Genomic DNA, 25,383 nt, shown 5'->3' on the forward strand with positions numbered 1-25,383 from the left:
CAATCCCTCATACCCCTCTGTTCCGGCAGGTTTTTAAAAGAAACTACTTTAAAATGCACTCTTCTCTTTAAAGCGTAAATGCTTCTATGTCATTTATTATTTTTCTATGGAATTTTTTAGGATTTACTCACCTATGCTGTTAGTAATCCCTCCTGGTGTGATACTGCAGAAAGCAGCTTTCTTTGTTATTAACGAAACACAAATAATTCAATAAAATGTGCAAAGTAAAAAGAGTCAACAGTAAAAACGAGAATTCTCGTTATCCGTCTTTAATGCATGACTCAGAAAAAAACGAAGATTCTCGTGATCCGTACGCAACGTGTTAAGCAGAAAATTACTGATCAGGAGCCTATGGTCTAATGTTTTAAGACGTCTTTGCATAGCTGAAAGATTATTACCTCAGCAGAAGTATAAGATTAAAGTTGAAATCTATTGCTTTGGCTTAGGATAGTTTCCTAAGGTTGCTGTTTTCATTGTTTTCACCGAGGATGCACATTTTCCACAAGTGCTAATAATCCACTCCATTTCCACTTACGTGGAAGAGGGAAGGGTCTTCCACCCTCTTCTCCTCACCACTTCCACAGTACTCAACCTATAAATGTGAATAACTGCCCATATATATTAGGCACTTGTTGAATTTGATACCTTTGCTTTGACTTTACATACTGAAGCTGACTCAATAAGTAATATTACATGACAAGGATTGCTTTACTTGAGAATTAAAGGGGGGATTTCAAAGATGGTGAAATTTAGGGTGCCAAGAAGATTTACCACTGCCATTATTGCTTTGATAGTTTCTATTGAAGGCAATAGTCCCAAAATATACAAAATATATTCCCAACATGTATTATATAGACATTAGTATGTCTAGATGTTTTTTTTAAAAAAGAAAGAAAAGAAAAAGTCAAATTAGTGTGGGAAAAGCTGAATACTGTATTTCTTTCTTGAATAAAGTATGTTAATATATGTATTACCCATTAAAAGACATGAAAGTCTTTTTGTATTTAAAGTCCTACTTAGAATATTTATCATGGAACCCTTTTTTGAAGTTGAATCTCTTATCATCCAGAGAAAAGAATGTTCTGTCAGATGAACTCTGGGGAACTTTATAATAAACTGAAAGGGGCAGCAGAAGTTCCAGAAATACAGAGGGTGCCAAAAAAATGTGTACACATTTTAAGAAAGGAAAAAACTGTATAAAAATTGTAATACTCAGTATATACCGGTAACAAAAGATGAGTACAAATTGTGTTTGGCTTCTGCAGTTACAAGAGGTGCTCAATAGTGGTTACTATCAGTGTAATTTTAATACAGTTTTTTCCTTTCTTAAAATGTATATACATTTTTTTGTCACTTTCTCTATACATCCATTAAAAAGACACTGATTTTTACTTGGTAGACCAGTGTGTTGGAGCCAGAACATCTGTGATATTGCTAGCCTAGTTATTTTCTTCTTTCTTAAGTAGTCATTCAGTTTTAAACATCTAAGAATTTAGTAAAAATTTAGTGTAGTTTTTTGTTCTTTGCTTTCCTCTATGATTGGAGGACAGAGATAGTAGAAAAGTTCCAGGATGGAGGTGTTACCAAGGTCAACATTTTGGAAGAAATAAAAATCATTGTTATTCACATCGGGGCTAGAGTTACCCTAAAAATGGCCAAGTTTGCTAAACTTGTCCAAAACCAAAGTGAGTTGAACTACAGTTGATAATGTTATAATGTGATGAGGATATGTTTACAATCTTCCAAGTACAGGTAGAACAAAACAACTTTGCTTTTATGCTCATTAAATGTAAGTCATAATTTTGAAAGAGGAGATTCATTTTATTAATTTGTGACCCGATGAAAATTATTTTTTGTTTTTAACTCATGAAGTAGAAATAGAATTTGATCATTGCAATATTTAAAATCTTCTCCTGACTTCCCTGTACTAAATGCCAATATTTATATCCTGCAAAGAATAGTAGTACATCAGAGGAAATAGTTATGATTTTGTTTAAGTAGTTTTCTTTGCTAGAGTACTCTCACCCTCCCATTTATTAATAGCAGTTCAAGTCAGAATAGTTACTTAAAAAGTTTTTATCTTAACAATTTGCTACTGTTACAAACTGTTTCAAGCATTTGGAAAAAGAATATTGCAACAGATATCCATGCATTTTTAAATAAAACAAAAGCTAAAATTTTGTGGCATTTACATTAGATTTTTAAGAAATTATTTTTAAATAAACTCTTTGTTTTAGATTACAGAATTATTGTGAAGTTAATACAGAGAGTTCCAGTATGCCCTAACCCGGTTTCATCTATTATTAACATCATACGTTAGTGTGGTACATTTGTTACAATTAATGAGCCAATACTGATATTATTAAATAAAGTCCATATTTGATTCAGGTATTTTCAGTTTTTCCCTGTTGTCCTTTTGTTGTTCCAGGATCCCATCCAGGATACCACATGGCATTTAGTTGGCTTGTCATCTTAGGCTCCTCCTCTTGGCTATGGCACTTTCTCAGGCTTCACTTCTTTTTGATGGTCTTAACAGTTTGGAGGAATATGGATCATGTGTTTTGTAGAACGTTCTTCAATGGTTATTTGGCTGATGTTTTGTCAGATTAGACTGAGGTTATGTTTTGAGGAGGAAGACCACAGAGAGAAAGTGTCATTCTCATCACATCAAATCCAGGTTACTTGCTATCAATATGACGTATCACTATTTTTGTTAATTTTGATGACTTGGCTTGAGGTACTTGTGTTCACATTTCTCCAGTGTAAAGAAACTCTTTTTCTCCCCTGCCTTTCCATCCTCTTTGGGAAGAAGTCACTATATGCAATCCACACTTAAGTAACAGGAATTATGTTCTTTCTCCTGAAGAGAGGGTACCTATATAAATTATTTGGGATTCTTCTGCATGGAGATTTGTCTCTTCTCCCCAATTATTTATTGAAAATTTTATTAGCATGGACTCAATTTATTTTATCCATTGGGCTATAATACATTACTACTACTTGTTGTGTTGCTCAGATTGGTCTTGTTGCCTAGCTTTGACTAGTGAGAGTTCTTTCATAGGCTTCTATGTCCCTTTAGCATACTTCCATCGTGTGTGTGTGTGTGTGTGTGTGTGTGTCTGTCTGTCTGTCTTCTTTTGGGTGCTTTCTTACTTTCTGTCATAACAACATGCTTCAGAATCATTTTATATATTTTCTTCCCAAGTCCTACCGTCAGACATTTTTTCCAAGGAGCCCTGAGTCCTTTCATTGGAAAATAGTTTAGAAATCCACATCTGGGTTTTAGGTGTCCTTAGTGCAACTGGGGTGTCATTTCTACACTGTTTCACATGACAGAACAAGGAGATATATGTTTGTATACTAACCAATGCATATACGAGGTCGGACAATTAAGTTCACAAATTTGTTGCAAAGATGTTGCTAACCTGTTTTGATGTCAGAGGGATTATTCATTATGAATTTGTACCAACTGGGCAAATAGTTAACCAAGTTTACTATTTGGAAGTGCTGAAAAGCCTGCATGAAAAAGACGAAAAGGACTTGAACTTTTTGCGAACAATTCATGGCTCTTGCATCACGACAATGCACCAGCTCACACAGCACTGTCTGCAAGGGAATTTTTAGCCAGTAAACAAATAACTGTATTGGAACACCCTCTCTACTCACCTGATCTGGCCCCCAATTACTTCTTTCTTTACCTGAAGATAAAGGAGACATTGAAAGGAAGACATTTTGATGACATTCAGGACATCAGAGTAAGATGACAACAGCTCTGATGGCCATTCCAGAAAGAGTTCTAAAATTGCTTTGAAGGGTGGACTAGGCACTGGCATCAGTGCACAGCTTCCCAAGGGGAGTACCTCAAAGGTGACCATAATGATATTCAGCAGTGAGGTATGTAGCACTTTTTCTAGGATGAGTTCACGAACTTGATTGTCCGACCTCATACATATATCTATAATACATAAGTATTGTATATGCAACTACCTGTATTATATTTTAAACTAAACATAAGTGCATACTGATGTCTTATAATCCATTACTTCTAATCCATTACCATACAGATCTTTCTAGCCTCCTCCCCTTGTTTTTCTTAACTTCCCGTTTCAAGAGTGAGAAACCTGGCTTTCACTGTCGCCATACATTTTCTTAGTTGTTCATTTTCCAGTATTCATATGAAGTTAATTTAAAATTGTTAACTTGTCCCCCCTGGAGGAAAACAACAACAACATGTTATCAAACAGAGATCTGTTCATATGTGTAGTTGCTTTTGCCTTCTGTCATACACACTCCCTCGTTTCCAAACCGGTAGACCAGCACCTTGTTCCCCTGTTTCCAAACATACTGTCTTAGCCTGGAATATCATTTTCCTATCACTCCACTTGGAAACATCTGACATATCTATTCAGTCTCCATCTTTAACACTCCCTTTCATAAAATAGCTAACTGATTCTTTCAGGTGGCCCTCGTGCTTCTCTTCTAGGGTTCTTACTGCACATGAATACCCGATGATAGCTGAACACTTTATATTACTATTGTTTGTTATTTGTAGACACTGAGAGCAGGGACCCTGCTTCTTCATTACTATTACTAGCTTGGTGCTTAGCACATAGTTAAATACTTACTGACTGAATTTAAGTGAAATGGATCTGAAGATTGGCTTATTTCACGTATAGTTTTTTTTTTGTTTTGTTTTCGGGACGTAACACTGACACATCATTAACTTTCCTCGCTAACTTAATTTTTATGTTCTCTGTGCTCTCATGAAAGTAGGTTCATCACCTTCTGTTATGGTTAGCTGTTTTCATGTCTGTCTTCCCCATTGGACTGAGAGCAAGTTGAGGGTATCAGCTCCGACTCATTCATTATTTTAGATGCTTAAGAAGGAACTTGTAGAGAAATAACTTTGTTAAACTAATAATTCTTTTTAATGCTGTACAGTTGAAGGAAAGGATAAGAGAAGGAAAAATGAAAGTTTGAGAGGATGTATAGCAAAGGTGAAGGTTTATATAAGTAATTAGACAGAAAGGGAAAAAAGTTGATGTTTTAAGTAGGTTAAAATAAGTAAAAAATAGAAACAGACTGAGATGACACCTGGAGCTTTTCACCTTGTAAATGGATAAGATTTCGATTGATGGACAAAGCACAGTGACTTGGCATTAAAAGAACGAACAAACAAAATCCTAAGCTGACTGCCTTTCATCATTCAACTCCCCAACTAGAACTGGAATCGGGATAACATTGCTCCAGATAATAAAAGTGATGTATGTTCATTGTATGAAACATGGAAAATACAGAAGAAACTAAAAAAAATCACCCATAATCCTACCTCCCAATGATAAGCATTATTAACATATAGAATTTTCCCTGTGTTTGTATACTTTTTGTAATAAAATGGGGTGATATTCTTTAAAAAATATGTAAAAAAATATGAGAATTTACATTTTTTTCTTGTTGCATTCTGTTGGTTAAAAATGTCAAAATTTCTCAGCATGAAAAATGGATGAAGAGTGAATTTAAAGGGTCAGATAGTTGGCTAACAACATTTTAGTATACAGAATAATTTATTTTTGTCTCAGGAAAAATGATATGGTAATCCTATAACTATAGAAATACTGATAATTATTGAAAGATAGGAATAAAAGATGCAGAATTGAATATATTCCTTTATTTGTTTCCACTTGATATAGTGAAGTATGATCTTCTGGCTATCTGTTTTGCTCTGATAGCTTTGGAATGTAATCTCAGAAGAGCACACAATATAAATCATTCGTTTCAGAAGGAATTTGTAGTATTTCATAAACAGTGGTAGTGATGATAATGAATATGTGTTCTTCTGACAGGTACAATAGAATACAGATAATACTCTGTTTTTCATTTTATTATTCTATTATGTTTCATAGAAATTATTATATATATGTATATATATGTACATATCTATATACACACACACATATACACACACACACACACACACTTTTTTTTTTTACTTGAATCACCTTGATATATAAATTTGATGGGATAGAGAGCAATATATTTTCTACAGGAATTGATCAGGTTGAATTTATACTGATGATGATTATAGAAGAAGCAAGTTTTTTTTTTACAGTTTTGCTATAGTTTTGCCAAAGCTCATTTGTGAGCTTAGAAAGCATTAACTTTCTAGTGCTTACTCAATTTGAAACAAATATTTAAATAACTACTGTGCTAAAAGATATTTTTAAGAAATTTTAACTTGGAATTCTTAGGAATATTTTTTTTTTCCATAATGACATTGTAGCTATCCAAATATTTGTGAAATGAATTGATTAATATTATTGTTGTAAGTCACCCAAATTCACAACTGTCACTATCCCTGAAAGAATAAATATGTTCTAAAATCTTTTTTAAAAATAGTATGATTTATTTTAAGTGACTCTTATTTAGGCACATAGCTTAGTCTTACACTTTTCTAACTTCTTTGATCATTAATCTGGTTAGTCTGGCGCTACCCTTTTCTGTGTTTCTTGCTTATCCTTTAGTGCAGAAGCTATCTGCTGGAAATAATGTCTTCTTTGGGTGTTCTCTGTATTTCTTTTTATTTCTCCCTCTGTTGCCTATCCCATATTTCTTACTACTTTTAAAAATAAAATAAAGAAATATTAACACGGTCATCTATAGCCATTTATTTTGAAAAAAAAGTGAAGTATGACAGATATGAATGAAATTGTACTTTGATTAAATAAAATTTTGCTTCTATGAAATACCAGGTATCTGAATATTTCAATATTGAGACTCAACTATAATTCTTTTGCTTTCTTATTATTCTAAAATTGGTAGCAGCTTAAAACATGCTAACTAGTTCAACCTGAACTTGCTAAATCATGTCAGCATTTCAGAGTAAATGAACCTTCGGGAAGATACATATTTCTGGGTGGGGGGATTGTATTCTTTGACTGGCATCAGTATTTACGTGGGTTTTCCAGTTTAATCAAAAGCGGTCCTAAGTTCTTTTTACTGAAACTTCAGTTTCAAGCTTTGGTATTCTCCCTGATTCTGCTTTTCTTCAAATTCTCTATCCCAATGGCAAACTTTGCCCACAATAGCCTAAGACTTTCCAAAACAATAGACAGTGTGGTTGATCTAATTAAGTATTTTGGAGCACAAAGTTCTTTATGTGGGTGTGCTACAAGAATGCTATTTTAAATAAATGAAAAATAATCATATATTTCCATGACTTACCTATGGGTCAATGGATGTAAGTATAAAAGGTCTAGTTAAGAAGAGACCTGACAGTTTTTGGTGCGTGCTCTCAATGTATTGCTGTGTTATGCTTCTTAAATATAATTTACCTCATTTAATTCTTTTAAGATATTGCTTGGTAGCTACTGCCATCCCTGTTACACAAACAGAATAGCTAACATTTGTTGAGCACTTGCTGTGTACTACTCGTTGTTGTGAGAGTTTTACTTGTACGGTCTCAGGTGTAACCTTATCTGGTGGTAGCATTCTTATCCTCCTAATGTATTCTGGAGACATTAAACAGCTTGCCCAAGTAGCCTAGCTATTTGAGGGATAGTTCTTGAGGAGATGGTAAACTCAGGTCTGTCTGATTTCCATGGCTGAGTTCTTTCCTCTATGCCAACGTTTCTTTTTTTTTTATAACACATCTATGCGAGTTTAAAAATAAAAACTGTTCTGAGTTAATAATTTAATAGCTTGTATTTTCCCCGAAGTCTTCACAGTGCCATGTTAATGTTTTTCATGGCACGATACCATACACCCCAAAGTGCACGTGCATTCCATTTGGAGAAGTTAAATAAGTCAGTACATTCTTCCAAAGACTGCTCTGTATTTGTAGCCGTTGCACAAGGAATACTGTCGAGATGGCTACACTGCTCTCCTGTGTACCTCCGCATTACTTTCATAAAAATGCTGTTATGATTGGGAGTGTCAGTTCAGTCCCTCTTGGATCTCGCAGGTACACCTGCCAACTCAGGTGTCCATTAAACGGCAGACTATGATGAAGACAGTTGGGGAGGTTGATGTTTAGTGAGTTCTCTGTAGTCTTTATAGCAATTTTCCCCACCAAGGTCAATAGGGTGTGAGATGTTTCACCCTGAGCTGAACTACGATTAAACTGTCTATCTAGAGGCGAACAAGTGCCGACTTTCTATTCTCCATCTCCATGTCACCTCTCTACTCATATTTTTCCTATTGGTGGTCTACAATTTCTTGTGATATTACACATTTTCTCTTACTGCAAGAAAGAGAATTGTATTTTGTAATCATGCCAAAACTCATGCGTGTATGCTTCAGCTAGCACACGATACTGCTAGGAATTGGGAATGATCCAGTTTGGCGATATGCTTGTCATAGCATTTATATATACAAACTCGTTCTGCTGGGAATGTGCCAACCTCTGACCATTTGCTCTGTGCGTGTGTGTGTGTGTGTGTGTGTGTGTGTGTGTGTACACTTTCCCCTTTCCAGTTGCTTTAAAGTTCCTGTAATTTTATACTATGGAGTACTTCTGGTCTCCTCACACTCTAGAAGTGAAACTAAATGAGCGTTGCTTACTAAACAGTGCTGTTTTCAATAGATTTTCCTTTTTTGTATGTCACATAAAATTATTCACAGAAGGTGGCTCAAGAAGTGCTGCCTGGCCAAAGTAGGAATTTGGAAACTTTAGTTGTTAACAACCTTATTTTGTCAAACAGATGTATTTTGAGTTGTTGGTATCAAATTAACCTTTGTAAGCTGTAGGTCCTTTTAATGGTGTTGAAACAAGGAAAAACAAATTTCTTTATTAGACTGACTTTCTAAATAGTTTTCTTAATTTGGATGTTGTAACGATAACTTTTAGCCACTAGCACTTGGACTGACTAAACGTCAGCTGGCTTGATGCCTGGCCAACTTGTCCTCCCGGTGTGTGCCAGCCGAAGCATGCCACCCCCTCGTGGAGACCTGCCTGACTCACTCAGGGAAGTAGATGCCTTGGTTTTGGATTTCTCTTTATGTACTATGTGTATGTCTAACAAGAGCCCCTGAAATATTACCTTGCAATTGGTAAGGGCCTACCTACAGCAGCACCACAGTATTACTCAGTCTATAAAAGCGGAAGTCATCTCATCTTATCTTCAACTACCAAGTTTCCCCGAAAATAAGACCTAGCCGGACAATCAGCTCTAATGTGTCTTCTGGAGCAAAAATTAATATAAGACCCGGTATTATGTATTATATTTATATTATACCCAGTATTATAGTAAAATAAGACTGGGTCTTATATTAATTTTTGCTCTGAAAGACACATTAGAGCTGATTGTCCGGCTAGGTCTTATTTTCGGGGAAGCAGGGTATCCAGGGCCTAACACGATGCTAGGCATATGGTAGGTACTCTCTGAATATGCAATGAGGAATGGATGGATGGGTGGGTGCATGAGTGTAGCAGTGGACCGCTATTCTATAAAGCTTATCTTTAAGTAGCATGATGATTCCTGGTAGTAAACTTCTGGACCAAGACTATAATGTAATAATAAATTGCATGAACCATGAAGCCAGCTTATTTTTGTTTGAATCCCAGCTCTGCGAAATCAAGCTTTTGTGCCTTGGGCAAGGCACTTAACCTCACTGTGCCTGTTTTTTCTTTATTTTGCAAAATGGATAATAATAGTATCTCAGGTGTGCTACGAGGATGAATGTGGCAATACACATAACATGTTTGAATGGTGCCTGGCATATAGTACTCTCTCCAAAAGGTTTCTATTCTTATTATAACTTATAAAGAGAAAGTAAAAGTGCAATGTGCTAGGACCGCTGACTTGAAAAATGTGTTTTGGGCAGTAGAGAAGATAAATGGGATCTTAATTACGCTTGACAAGGATCCCATGGCCTTGTGCTGTGAAAGGATGTCTTTGTTAGGGGTGTGTTGGGGAATGGAACACTGAGGTCATAGGGAGACCTCACTGATGCTGCTGATAACCCAGTGGTTTCATAGGGTGGGACATTGCGGTGTCACAAAAGCCATTGTTTAACTCATCTAATTTAGGTGAATGTTTGTGAGAGGTAAAGAAGAATTAGAGTAACTATAGAATATTTGTCCAAACCAGGGAGGGGATGCAGTTCTGTCTACTCTGGAACAGTGGGCATAGAGTAGTTTCAGGCAAACCAGAATTACTTAGAAACACAGTATACTCGTACACTTTTGGTATCTACGGTGTTTCTCCGAGAATAAGACCTAGCCGGACCATCAGCTCTAAGGCGTCTTTTGGAGCAAAAATTCATATAAGACCCGGACTTGTTTTAATATAAGACCCAGTATTATATTATATTATATTATATTATTATATTATATTATGTCCGGTCTTATGTTAGATGAGACCAGGTCTTATAGTAAAATAAGATCGGGTCTTATATTCATTTTTGCTTCAAAAGACGCATTAGAGCTGATGATCCGACTAGGTCTTATTTTCGGGGAAACACGGTATGTGGCCTGGTTGTTATGAAAACATTTCTAGGATACTCTGCCTTTGATGAGCATCTTTACTTTTAAAGTACTTTCAGAAGAAAACAAATACATAATTTATTCACCTCCATTTGGTTTCATTTCATTAGTACATAAAATAAACTACAGTTGACTTTAGGACTCAGCTACAATCCCCAATCTCAGTGTCAGCTCACTGGATTGGGGGAAGGGGCCAATTCCTCTCCCCTATCGTGAGTTGGATGGTAATGGAGACAAAAGAGGATGATGTGAATTAAGAATTTAACTTTTTTAATCTGAATTTTTAACCAGTGCTTACTTCTTCTGGATTAATTCCATATTTTACACAGAGAATCATAACCAGTAGTGTCCTAATAACCCAAGTCCCTTGACTGACAACTGAGGAAAATGAAACCTATTCAAATCAGTGGCTTTCTTTGGTTGTTCACCTTCTTGGTGTCAAAACCAGAGTAGAACTCAGGTTTCTGTTACTGAATCCGGTGTTCTCTTCAGTACCATGGTTAAATCATCAAAGAATTTTGTGTCTAAGTAAATTAAATAACCTTCTATAACCTTTACTGCCGAAGCTGTCTACAGAAAAAGAAAAAAAGTATAAAATTAGGGAATTATTTACATCTGGCTTTATCCTCTTGTGAGTGCGTTTGGATTTGAGAGCAAGTGGCGCCCTGCCAGTGACAAATGGATACACTGAGATTGCCTTCCCATCATCCGCTACCTTTTATGGTGTCAAGGGATCTCTTGCTCTCCTTTGTGACCCAGCTGCAGAGCAGCTGTTGTTGAGGCTCCTGCTTTTCCGCTCTCACAACGCAGCTTTCCTGACCATCCCCACAGGATTCAAACCTCTGCAGCACAAGTGTCAACGCTAAACTCTGTGAGCCAAGGCTGTCTCTATGGGGGCCAATCAGCGTAGCCACTCCTCATGCTATTGCTACACAGTTTGGAAGGAGCCGTCCAGCAAATGCTCATGGAGCTCGTCATGACAACCAAGAGGCACCCATTGCACAAACAGCCTCGCTGAATGGTGGGTGGTGTTACTAACAGCTAAGGATCGAGGCTTTCTAACTGCACTAATCGCTTAAACCGAGATCACATTGACTAAAGCAAAGCTTCCTATTGGAAATAATTTTCTGTGAACTTTTAGTGCCACCTTTTGGACCACAGAATGATGATTTAAAAAAAAAAAAAAATCGCTGTTTTGTTTTCTTTTTTTTTCTTTTTTTCTTTTTTCCTTGTATAGCAGAGGTGTTGATAACAACGACAGTAGGTGTGATCTTCTGGGTATCACTTAGGCCTTACAATTTAATCACATTTGCCCACTGGAACCTATGCCCTCCCTCACTCAGGCAACAACACTTCCCAACAAGAGTATGCATTTAAGAAGTATGTTTTGAGTATTTGCTTTTTCAAGATATTTAACATTTTCATGCACTTATGACCACCTACTATGCATCTGGCCCTTGACTGAGTGTAGATGAAACAATTGTCCTAGAGTGGTTTACAATTAGAAGATAACAAATACTAATTAGAGTGCATATGGTAAGTGTCACAACCAAAGTAGGAATCCAGTGTTGTTAGAGCACCCAGGAGGAAAAGACGCAGCCTAAAGGATACTGGATAGATTTAATTTGGCCATGGCCACAACTGGAAACTCATCGAAGACTTCTCAAAAAATATTTTTCGAGTTATCTTCCCTTCTAACTTTCAATTAAACTAAGAAAAAACCCCTAGGCATTCATTTTTATGCCTAGTTGTGATTTATGTTTTGATTTTCTGTGTTCGTTTTCAAAACAATGTGTGTCTCATCCCCTTCTGCTGACATTATCACTTTCCCAGGCTTCACAGCCAGACATATGACAGAGTTCTCTGCAATTAAGTTTCCATTTGCTTATCCCGCCCTCCAGACTCCCTCTCCCACTGCTCAGGCTTCAAGACATATTCCATAGCAACAAATCTGACTAAGGTTACCAGTCATCGCTGTGTCACTAAGTCCAGATATTTTTCATGTCCGCGGCTTTGGCCTCTTGCTTCCGCCTGATTGACAAACCGCATCCTTGACATCTCAGGTGTTGCAGGTACCTCAGCCTCTACAATTCTCAAAACTGTACTCATCGCCTTACTTCCTTAGCCTGTTCTCCCCCCCGCCCCCCCATTATTTACCAGGTCTCCTTCAGTTTCACAGTCAGGAACGTAGAGGTTCTCTTTGTTACCTCCATCTCCCTCATTGCACCCCCTCCCTCTTCTGTTCATGCTGTAGTTCCTTCTGTCTGCACCCCCTAAGTATTCCTCATGTCAGTCCACTAATCCTCCTCTCCATTATCAACTCCCTCACTCTTTTTTTAAAAACCTGAACTAATCTGCCAACATGCCTTCTGTTCCCATTCCAGTGTTATCCACGGCTGCCATCCTAGTGGTATTTACAAAGCCAAGCCAGTAAGAACACATTCCCTGACCTGACCGTTAAGCTCAGCATGCTTTCTTCTTCCCTATGTTTTTACCTGGCCTGCCTCTTTTTCTCCTCTGGCCCCACTCACTCAGGGCAGCATGAAGTGTTTCTGTTCCTGCCACCCAGGCTTTCTTTCCCTTTGCCGTTATTCTACTTAGACTACTTTGTTTCCCCTTCAACTGGTTAATCATACACATCTTTCAGATTTTTAGAGCAAGCAGCAGTCCCTTTGGAAACCTTCCCTGAGTGCTCCAACTAGGTCAGACCAACTCTTCTCAGTGAAACTCACAACCATTGTTTGTGTCCTACACACAACAGCTACAGTTTTGGAAGCATCTCGGGGAAGGCGTTGTGTCTGCCCTTCTTCCCAATTTTCATCCTGGTCTGCGTAACATAGTGGTAGGCACGTGAAAGGTACCCAATAAATATTTGTTGAATTAAGAAAAGCAATGAATAAATACAATTAATTGCTGAACGTTCTTTGTTTTAATTAAAAATAGGTATTTTTCTTTCTGGGTTATGATTCAAAGAGATTATATGCATTATTCTAAAGTTTAAAAATAGCCACATTTTTAACATTTAAAACTTACATGCATAATTTCAAAGTAAAATTCCAGGATACTTGACCTATAATTTTATTACCAATTTTATTCAAACGTAATTTCAACTTACTTCACCAGAACTTACTCAGACATTCTTAATAACTGACATTATGGATGGGGAAGAGTTACAGTGAGATACTGGCTTTAAACTGATTTTGAGCTTAGCATAGCAGTGCAATGTAACAGCCTAAGTCATTTGCCCAGGTGGCTGTATCCTATCAAACTAATTATCTCCCACTGAAATGTTCTTACAGTTTGTATGGATGACCTCTTTTAGCTAAAAGGGAAAATATACAATTGAACAAATGTATAAAGGAAATGACAACTTGTATTATGTTGGTGCAAAAGTAATTGCGGTTTAAAAGGTTAAAAATAATTGCAAAAATCTCAATTACTTTTGCAGCAACCGAATAATATAATAGGAAATCTAAGCTCAGTACCTTCGGTTATGTAATATTTTGGAAGTTAAACTATTTTGTAGTTATACCTTAAAATCTAACATTTTTACTCATCAAGTCAGAGCTATGGAGAAAGCAACATACAATTTAATTTTTTTTATCAAATAACTTAAATATTTATAAAAGGCAAGTTATTTATTTAAAATAGTTATTTTAAATGCTTCTGTATGTTTATATTTTATAATACATTTTCATATTTTTTCTCTTTTATTGAAAACATGATTAAAATGTAAGGATTTCTTTGTTGTTTTGTTTTTTTCCCTTTTTGCTTCCCCCTTCGCATTCTTACAAGTCTTCTCTTTTTATTTTATTTTCATGTAAGGTACCAGATACCTGGTGTTCTTCTTCCTTGCCAGTGACTAGGCTGTGGTCTCCTATCTGGCAGTTTTTTGAATTAGTTCTCCAAATTGCCCTAGCATCTCAATTAAATAGAACTTGATTACTCCACTGCCATGTAGCTTCCACCAACACGTGCTCCCATGCAGTCTTTCCCATGTGAATAAATGATACCTGCATTCTCCTAAGTGCTAAAAGCTGCTGAGTCATCTTTGATTCTTGTTTTTATGTTACACCCATATCCAGTCCATAAGCTACCTATATTCAGGAGATTCCAAATCTAACCACATCTCACCACTTCCACCTCTTCCACCATTATCTTAGCCATGGAGTATTAACAGTTTCCTGAGTGGTCACCCTGTGTTACATGTCCCCTACAGTCAGTTTTTTTCATCCAAAATCTAGGGTGTACCTCTATTTAAAATCCTCCATGGTGTTCCTTCCTAGTCAAAATAAATTTCAGTGCTTGCTTCAGTAGCACATACACTAAAATTAAAATGACATAGAGAGGATTAGCATAGTTTCTGCCCAAGGATGACACACAAATTCATGAAGTTTCCATATTTTGTACAGTTCCTGCAGGCCTTTCGACCCTTTGCTTATTAACACTAAGGAACGTGTGTGAGTCAAAGCAACATGTGGCAACCAGTGTTAAAACTGTAGTTTGTACTACTGAAAAAGAAAAATTAATTCCAAATTTCTTAGAGTGCACACTAGGCCCTAAAGGATCTGGTCCCTCCTGTATCTCACACTTACTTCCTTTGATTTTTTTGTGGGAGACACTCTACTGCCACCATAATGGTTTTCTTGTTAGGCCCTTCCATTCCATACTTGTCAGACCTTTGCATGGCTTGGTCACCCCTTTACTTAGGTCACTTCTCAATTGTCACTAAGAGCATTTCTTGACCGCTTTATCCCACCCCGCCCTCAGCTGTGTATTACTCTCTTCCCTTAGCCAGTGTTATTTTTTACCAGAGGAGTATTTAATTGACAGTGTCACCTGCTTCTGTGTAAACTACCACTAGAATGTGAATTGCAGGGGGGCAGGAACTTTGTCTTTGATTAACATAGGCTATGTTCCTTGACCTGGAACATAGCCTATCACATAGGAGGATCTTCTTCCATTTCTATGGAGTGAACATCACAGCTCTTAAGCCTTGCCTTCCCCTTCTCAGTAGACTAAGTTTACTGTGTTCTCAAGATACTTAGTTTGACACTAACACAGTGCTATTTTTTAGCAATCTACTCAAGATGGGTACTTCTCTCCCCACCGTTTGTTTATTTATTTATTTATTTATTTATTTATTTATTTATTTATTTTACTTTTGGAAAGACCCCTTCTGGTAGAAGAGAATATTTTTTTTTTTTTTTAATTTATTGGGGTGATAATTATTAGTAAAATTACATAGATTTCAGGTGTACAATTCTGTCTTACATCATCTGTAATCCCATTGTCTGTTCACCAGCCAGAGTCAGTTCTCCTTCCATCACCACATATTTGATCCCCCTTACCCTCATCTCCCACCCCCCTCCACCCCCCTTCTTGAAATACCAAGGGACCAACCCTCTCAATGATCTGACTGTTCAGGTAGTGTTAGTCTCCTCTTAAAAATATTCTTTGAGTTTGTTTTTTTTTAATGGACATGTACCACAATTTAAAAACCTGAGGGTTGCATTGAGCAATGGATTATGAAGATTTCGTGTGGTTTAAACAATGTTCTACAAAATCGTTTTCATAGATTCATAGTATTTCATTGAAATAGCATTTGGTTAACCAAATCTATGCTGGTGGACATTGAATTTATGTAAACAATACTTCAATGAAAATAAATAGCCACCTTTTTGTATTTACAGGTATTTCCTTCAGACAAATGCCTAAAAATCGAATTCTTTGGCCAAAGTGATTTAAAGACTTTTGGTATATATCAAATTGTTATAGAAGCACCTATTTTTATGAACCCTCAGTAATATTCTGCTATTTAGGGGGGAACTTCATTGACAGAGAAATAACATTTCAATGCATTTAATTGCATTTTAAGTAAACTAAATGTTAAGTAAGTTGAACACATTTTTATAGGGATATTGGCCATTAGTTTTGGGGTTTGCAAACTGCTTATTTGTGCCCACTGCTCACGTAACATGTCTGACTTTCAGGCCAGACTCTCAGCTGCATGTGGATGATCGATGATTTTATCTTCTTTGAGTGAAATTAAGAGTACTGCTGTCTTTCATCCCGCTTGATCAACTATTTAATTTCAGCTATTTTGTGGCCTCCTCCCCTCCCAGGAGTTCACCTAAATCTGGGAGGCTTAATGGTGCCCAGAAAGCTGGGCAGGGGTTGCCCTGGTCAGCTTGGTCTGAGCTGATAACTTTCACCTTGAAGTCTGATGGCTCGGCGGGAGACTTGGGATGGGTTTCAGGGAAGCCTTGCTCAGGGGGAGGCCTGGTTCCAGGGTCCAGCCTTGCCCTAGGAATGCCACAGAGCCATCCCTCCCTGCTGAGGTTGGACACCTACTCTGGCTGTCCCCGAAGAGTGTGAGGCACTCACTCCCTATCACCACTAACCACCCTCCACGTCATTTGATAGAAATATTTCGATGAGCTTAGGCCTTTGAACAATATATGCCATGTATCTTTCAGACAGCTTCTGCTTTGACATGTTTAAGAAAAAAGGTCACAGAAGGTGTGATGTTTATAGAAAGTGGGACTTGGAATACAATGCAGGGAAGAAAAACAATCTATTAGCCACATTTATTTTTGTATGCAGTATTCTTATTCTACTATATTTTAAAGCATCCCAGAAGAAATGTTATTATCTCCCTAAAACAAGGAATGTCACGGTCCAACTTTAAGTATCTGATAATTTGATGGAAATATTTTAGTAGTATAGTGATAAAAGATTTCATGATGACAGTTACCCTGCCCATTCCTTCACTCTGACTCCAGTTAAGATTAATTCTGGTTAATAATATGTAATGACTTGGAGGGACAGGATAATTAAATGGTTTCATGTAAATCATTGGGTTTGTAAGAACTAGTTGAGCTGGTAGATATTTTAATGATATTTTTCTTTTGAGGAGGAAAGACTTACATCTGAAGACACTTCACATATAAACACTGCGGTGTTAAAATAGATGATCAAATAATGCTCCTTCTGTTTGTAAACGGTGGTCCTCACAAATTAGTTTTTCAAGACTATTTCTTCAATTGCTTTTCCCTTTGTACTCATTACACAGTTACCAAACTACACTTTAAGCTTTGGACCTATTTTATTGGCTGCTTCCCTTTCTTATTTATTGTCCTTATACATTTACATTTGAATGAGAAATGAAGGTGTGATTTTCATTGGTTGTGAAAAATAACCAACATTTACAACTGTCAAACATTCCCAAAGAGTGAACACTAAAGGAATGCAAGTGGCTGCTAGATACACAACTGCAGGAGACTCTTCCTACAGCAAATGTACAACAGCCTCTAAATAGGCCCACCAAAAGGAAATTCTGGGTTTGTTCTAATTGTTATTTCTACCAGTACTGAAGACACAGGTAGTTCCTGGTAGGATATAAATATTTGGTTGGAAATTGGGCTATTTCTGAGTAACTCTTTGTAGACCTTAGTTCCTGTGACAGTTTGCAGATGTGAAGTAGAGAAATTACTATTTTGTTCACAGCTCTGTACTTAGTGAAAACCTGTGAACATGTGAACTAAATAACTGGAATAACTATATAAGTTATTAAGCTATATAAAGCAAGTGCTGGTAGCCTTTGTATTTGTTGATGGGTTATTATATTTACAGAAAATTTGGATGGCTATAGAAGGAAAGGTAGAGTCTTTGGGGGAGTAATCGAGTTTATAGGACAAGATTAATACACTAACTACATTTATACATATATAAGTGTATTCAAAAGGCAGTGCAACAGTGCAAAGTCTTGATGTTTTCAGGTGTTATTTAGAAAAATAGCAGTTCTCAGCTGTGGCATCAAGACACACTTGATGATACAATAAGTTAATATAATGGTTGATTCTGTCAATAATTTCTTTTTACTAAAGATAATTACAAAATTTGATTTATGATTTATATTTTACAAATCAAACAATTCAAGCCTAAGCCATAGTAGTATGATTCTCTTATATTTATTGTTCCTGAGTGCTTTCTTAAGTTGGAATTCTAGGAATGTTGGCGGGGGGCAGTGTGAATGTGGTGTATGTGTGTGTGTTTAAAAATGTACATGTATCTATTTTTATATTCATATATTTTGTAGTTGGAAGAGGTGTGGCTCAGCCATTGCCTTGCAGACCCACTTAGGATTCTGACCGGTGTTAGTAGCATCCAGTTGAATTAGAAAACAAAATAAATCAGCTGAACGCTAATCCCTGTGGAACGCTAAACACTGTGGAATAGGCTATGTAAACTTTACTGGGTATTTATCTTACATGTATATGTGTTGTTGGTGCCAGTCAGAAGACCTGACAAAGCTTAGTCCTGATTGGGGATTTTTTTTTTTTTTGAGTTTAAATAATATTATCTTCTGTGAATGTTGTTGATAGTATAGTGCTAGAAATAGTATACTAATATAAGTATATTGATAATCTCAAATCCCTAATTCCTAGCTACTGGGCAGCCCATGGCCAGGAAACTGTCTCTGCTCTGGTTCAGGTCAGTTCTCCTTTCTCATCTTTCTCACTCTCTCCCTTGGCACCATAGTCGTGTGTGCTTCTTGAAGTCCAGCTGGTTAATTCTTTGCATCAGCATTAATATACTAACTGCAGTGAATGTCTAATTTAGAATTGTTCAAAGTTTGATGTTAAAAGAGTAATTACCAAGTGTTTCTTTCGCTCTGTTTTACGTCCCTGACTTCCCAATCTTTTGCACTGTCGGTTGCTCTTTGCTTCAGCGTACTGAGTTATTGCTGTTTTAACTGATTTGCGTGTGGCTGCACTAAATGACTGTGTATATACTGTAAGTACTTACCTGGAATGACAATTTTGCAAAAGCTAAAATTCCACTTGCCAACCACCATATGATAACCACCATGTATAACCGTATTTTATACATGGAGAATTTGGTCTAGTATCTTAGAGTTCACATTATATAATATCTCTAGTGTGGTAGTAATGACTCTAAAAATAATTGTATCATTACAATGAAAAGAAAACGGAACCTACTGGGACTAGGAACCATCACAAAGGGCTTTATAAAAGACTGAATCTTCAACTGAAGCTTGAAATTTGGATAACATTACACACCAGAAGAAATAATTAAGGGAAGACATTGGAGCTATGGTTAAGGCAAATGAGGAAATTCCTACACCTTATTATTAGGTAGATTTGAGCTCGATTTGGAAGATTTTGAAAATTAGATTGATTATTCAATAGAATGATTGGGAACAAGGAGATAGTAAAATATTTTTGAACAATGGCATAACAAAAGTAGTTCTGCTTAAGTAGCATTAATCTGGTGAAAATGAAGTAGTTCAGTGAGTCAGGAAATCTAAAATCTATTGTTGCATTCTAGATGTGAGCTGAAAGGCCTTTTATTTGAGAGAGGAAAATTTGTTAGGAATGGGAGTCATTTTTTAGGAAAATTATGAAATTTAGTTTCTACCGTGACATGGCAGTAAGAAAAGGATTTTTTACATTTTGCTAATTAGGAACGAGATAGTGACATTGAACTTGGAAGGAAGAATTCTTTTGAGGAAATAGAAGGAAGGAAAATCAAAGAATTTCAGAGCTTTTATATGTCAGATCTGAAGCTAGTTATTTCCATTTGATTTGTGATTTTTTTCAGCAACCCTTCAAAATTGGTACTAATTATGTTCATTTTTCCAAATGAGGAAACAAAGATGAGGATATTATAAAGGATATTCAGAATGACACAATTAAATAAGTAGAGGCAGCAAGATTCAAACACAGGCTTGTCTGTCTCTAGGCTAGTTCTCTCAATGAGAATTGGAGAAGTTAATTGTTTGCCCACTGTGCTCAGTGACTAGTTCCCTTGCCTCCTGAATAATATGTTCCTTACGTGCCTCCTGCATGTAGGACTTGAAGGCAAGCACTCTGTGTTCACGATCACATCCCCAGGACTTAGAACTGTGCAAAACAAATAGTAGGCATTCAATAAATATTTTTTAACCTACATAAATAAAGGAAAAAGCAAATGCACAAGTTCCAGCACTGGCAGTAGAAACCGTGCCTCTCAACTCACATTTTCCTTATTTGTCACAGCTCACCACAGTCCGTCTCCGAACCAACACGTGTCCCCAAATCCCAACCAATATACAAAATGAGTAATGGTGCTCGATGTGAGGAGTTTGCACAACCAGTGGCTTGCTCCATAATATAATATTTGCATGTAGGCAATGCTGACATAATCTAAAAGACACCAAGGAAAATCTGCTAAGAAATAACTTGTTCTTCTTCTCCACTTTCTTAGCTGTCATTCCTTTAAAGCAATAACAGTTGGGAGAGTAAATTTGGTTAAACATGGTGTTACCTCTCATCCACCATAACCCCTTCCTAAAACCTAGTAATGTGTGTATCTGGGTGGCTTATGCATTTGGTTGACTCTTGATTTTTACATGCTTTTGTGAGGATTTTATTTTCCTCCTTATTATTTGGCACTTGACTAAATAAAGAGCGGTCAAAGCAGAAAGATAGATTTTTGTATAATGGTTTGATACTTCCCCCCAGAAAGAATGTTCTGGCCTTTGGTGTGTTTATTTTAAATCTAAGAGCTGGTGGGACTCATTGTTTTTAATAACTTAGGCCATGGAACAACCAGAGACCACTGTCCTTTGAGTTCTGATCGATGCTTTGAACACTACATTGTACTGTTTTCCCAGTGGATTCCACACAAAGATTTTACTACCCCGTTTACTGTGACATTGATAAATGAACCAGTTTCTTCTTTTCTTTCCTGAAAAACTTAAGTGGAAGAAAGTTTACAGACCCTTTTATCTTTGCATATAACATTTGTACAGACTGTCTACCAGTGATAGTTTTCCTTTTGCATCTTTCTTTTATTATCATCTACAAGTTCTTAGTATGTCATTTTCCAATGATTTAAAGGCTAACCATGTGTTTTTGAGGTAGTGTATATAACAAAACATGTTCTTTGACATTCAGAATTCTGCATTCTATTGCTTACTATATGTGTGTGTATAAATTAATAGTTAATGTTTATTATAAACTTAGCATATACCTAAATATTGTAACTACTTTATGTGTATCGCTTCAGATAATTCAATCTTATGAAATCCTCATTTTATCTTTTTTTTCTTTTCATTTTATCTTTAGAGCAATTTTAGGTTTACAAAAAAAATTGAGCCCAAAGCAGAGTTCACATAATTCTCACTCACCTTCCTACCACCCTTCACATAGTTTTCCTATTATCATACACTTGCATTAGTGTTGTATACTTGTTACAGTTGATGAGCCAATACTTATACATTATTATTAATTACAGTCCATAGATTATATTAGGGTTCACGCTTTTTGTTATATAGCCTGTGAGTTTTGACAAATATGTATTGCCATACAGAATAGTTTCACTGTCCTAAAAATCCCCTTTTCCCCACCTATCTTATTTTTTTGTAATAGAGAAAATTCCAGCTAGAGATGAAATGATTTTCTAAGGCTCGCATAGCTACACAAGCATGAAAGCTGTTCTGCCCGCCTAGAATGTATACTCTTAGCTATCATATGTTAAACTGTCTGATCCATTACAGTCATTTAATCATTTAGGGAATCCTAACTTCATAAGATTCTTGCTAATTTTTACTAACTTCATGAAAGTATGATATGTGTATGAAGCATTTTGCCTGTGCTTTCCTTTTTATTCCTTTGAAATTAAAATGCTGTGAGAAATACTGCAGGGAATTAAATTTTTAATTATTAGATATTTGATGAAGTGTGTGAGTTAAAGAGGAGTTATTGACTGGAAAGTAACATTATTAAAATGAAAGAAGAAATGGCAAAAGTCAATTATGTCATTATTGGGTTAACACTAGCTATAGGTAACAGAGGCTGTAGGCTAGGTCCTACCTGCTACGAAATGGGTGAGTAAAGAACTTAGCAAGAGTGGGTTTTTTTAAATGAAAGAATGAACAAAAAGGACAGGGTATATGGAGAAACAAGTCAAAGTTGCATGAATGTAGAATATTAGGTTAATTATATCCCTCTAGCTTTGGAAGATTGAACTCCTTAACAGTGGTTTTAAAAATAGATTGAAGAAAGAGAAAGCATCATTTGAAGTTCATATGGTAAATAATGTATAAATTAGAAGGAACAAACAATTAAGATCATTTTGCTTTATTTTGGACCATGGCTTCTGGACCCCAGGCAGGGTCCTGCTGCCACTTGTAGTCAGCATAGAGATCTTCATTCCATTGCAGGACAAGACACAACTACTCTAGGAAAGTTCTTCTTGGGCTATTCTCCTACCTCAGACGCCCCCTTTTGATTTTTCTGTAGGCAATTGTGATTCTGAAGTAATAACCACATGAAGAATGTATAATTTTAGAACCTGTCTGGATAATGATTTTGTTTCATGAAAAATCAATTTAGTGAATATAACCTTTTTCCCCCACTTCTTACTCATTATCTTCTGACGATGATAGTAATGCTTATTTAAAACTATAGCTAGGAAGATGATCTAGTTTTAGATTAAATCCTGGATTAGCAATATTTTAGTCTTGAATGACAGTGTAAGTAAGGATAAGCAGTGGTTTGAGATTCAACAAATTTGACTAGTTTCTTCATATATGAGCAATTAGTGAGCAATTAGTAAAAAATCACCTCAAAAGCTAAAATGGTCATATTCTTTACAAGGCAGAAGAACAAATGAAAAGGAAACCAATTGAAGGGAGAACATAAAATAGAAAATGATCATGTTTCTTGCTATTCCTTCAAACTATCTTATCCTTTTGGTTTCTGTGAAACCATTTTTATTTTTATTTTTCCCACTTTTTTCTCTTGCTTCTCTGGTCTCTTCTTTTGACTCTGTTTGACAAATTCCCTCTCATGCCTGTTCTTCTAATCTTGTTATTTCCCACAATTCCAACTTCAGTCTTCTCTCTCCACATATTCTCCTGGATCACCTTTGTTTAGACAAAAAGAAAACATGTGTTTGATGGTGATTACCATATAGACACTAGTCGGCTTCCCGTGGGCCCAGAAGATGAAGAATCCCTCCTGATCTGTTGCTGAATCATCCATTTTCTCTGTTTTTCAAGGGTCGTAAGAGTGAGGCTGAAAAATTCTTCTTGAAGGCTATTGAGCTGGATCCTACCAAAGGAAACTGTTACATGCATTATGGTGAGTGGTTGACAGTTTTTTCCATGTCCCCCACATTTCCTGCTAATGTTGATATGAGATTTCGATTTTGCTGGCAAAGAACATTTTGAGAGGACGTTGACGTTGTTGTTGCAGATTTAGCCTCATTCTATAGTCTTGCCATCTGGTTCAAACCAGTCATAGTCAAGAGGGCTATGCCTTATGTTTTCCTTTAGTAAGTTTCATAGGACTTCATTGGAGAAGACATGTTTCATTCAAGGTCAGTGTGGAGTTTAAATGAGGTCTCATCAGAAGGACATCTTCCTCCTTGCCTGATGCATAGTATGTAATCCAAATCTTAGTTCTCTTTTCATTCTAAAAGGTAATGTATTGCTCATTGAATGTATCCTTTTGACATTTTAGATGTTTATATTTTGGCCTCAAAGTCCTGCTTCCTGGAAGATAATGGATATGTACGAGCTTCTACATGCCTGAGATTGAGGTCCAGGATAAACTATAAAGAGTGTAAAGCGTATACTCTCTCATTCAGTTTAGCCTTGGCCTTAATGAGTTCAGCGTGAACTTATATAACAACTCTGTCACACTCCACTCTATCATTAGTAGTGAGTCATGTGTTAAGTGAGGCAAAGTAACATAGCTGGTTTGGTGTTGTGTAAGATGTGCTTATTTCTACCAGATTTGCAGTTGGAATGGCTTTCAATGAGCCAAAAAACATTTACTTTTTCTGATCCCTTGGGGGAAAAAATGTTTTTGGCCACTCTTGGTTTTAAGGTATTAGTTATTATCAAGTAGTAAACTTAAAGGTGGATGGAAATTAAATCGTGAGGAAATAAAGCTAACATGCTTATATAATATTTAGTTATTTCTTCCGTTGCCCAACTAGGAACAATAAATCAGTGACAGGCTTGAGTGTGGAAAAATGAAAATAGTAAAATGGAGGATACACTTAACCAACCACAAGTCCATTTGTGTATTTACATTGTGTGGATATGTTTATAAACCTAGGCTTGTGATGCTTTATCTTTCCAGCATAACACTGCATGTAATTTCACACAACTTATTGCATAACCACTTCTGATTTTGTTTCACAATGCAGTTTTACTGCTATGTTAAAATAGCAGTCAACTAATTCAAGTTTGCTACAGAATTTATTTTTACAGGTTTTCTTATATGAAGTGTTTTAAATTCGGATTTTTCTCATGTATACTATCTTGGTACCCTTACTGTGCATTAAAGTAGTCCCATGATGATTTTCTCTGAGTGCTAAAGGACCTCCTATCATTGCATTTTATAAACTAAGATTTTTTTCCTATCTTGCGGCCTGCAGTTCCTGTACCTCAAACTAATTCTGCTTACTGCATTTTGTAAGCTTGTTTCCCATAATTTTATTATATGCTTTACATTTTCTTAACAATCAGTTCCTTTAAACTTCATCATTGCATCATTTGAATTGAAATTGAAAAACATCACAACTGTATTAAAGATTTAGACCCCTTAGTCCCCTTTCATTCTGGCCTGTGTTTACCCATTTCTGTATTTTATTTATTATTATTATTATTATTATTATTATTTTATATTACATCATACTGCTGAATTGTTTATTTCAGTGGTGGTAGTAGGGAACATTTCTCCCGTGAGAAATTTTTAGATGTAGTTTTAACAGAAAGTACAACAAATTCTTTATCATATATGTTATTTGGAAAATAGTGCTAACATGTTCTGGAAATATGTTTGTTAAAAATTGATTCTTCTTAGTACCCCTGCATT

At 36.2% G+C, this 25,383-nt stretch overlaps 1 protein-coding gene and 1 non-coding gene across 5 annotated transcripts in view; both read left to right on the forward strand.

Moving 5' to 3' along the window:
• The window catches only part of TMTC2 (transmembrane O-mannosyltransferase targeting cadherins 2), a 388,309-nt gene that overhangs the window by 285,510 nt on the left and 77,416 nt on the right, over positions 1 to 25,383 (forward strand). For 2 of the 4 annotated variants that reach the window (XM_074325339.2, XM_019754143.3), the window contains exon 9: positions 23,556 to 23,637. The exons of the other annotated variants lie outside the window; for them this stretch is intronic. In XM_074325339.2, the coding sequence (XP_074181440.1) occupies positions 23,556 to 23,637 (82 nt within the window). The remainder of the gene's footprint in view (positions 1 to 23,555; positions 23,638 to 25,383) is intronic. 4 annotated transcript variants of the gene reach the window in all.
• On the forward strand, positions 14,785 to 14,891 carry LOC141570239 (U6 spliceosomal RNA). The gene has a single exon (XR_012494250.1). It is a non-coding gene; the product is annotated as a U6 spliceosomal RNA (small nuclear RNA).

Source organism: Rhinolophus sinicus, chromosome 1, assembly GCF_057876585.1.
Source record: "Rhinolophus sinicus isolate RSI-liver-muscle chromosome 1, RSI-T2T, whole genome shotgun sequence".
Lineage (NCBI taxonomy): Eukaryota > Metazoa > Chordata > Mammalia > Chiroptera > Rhinolophidae > Rhinolophus > Rhinolophus sinicus.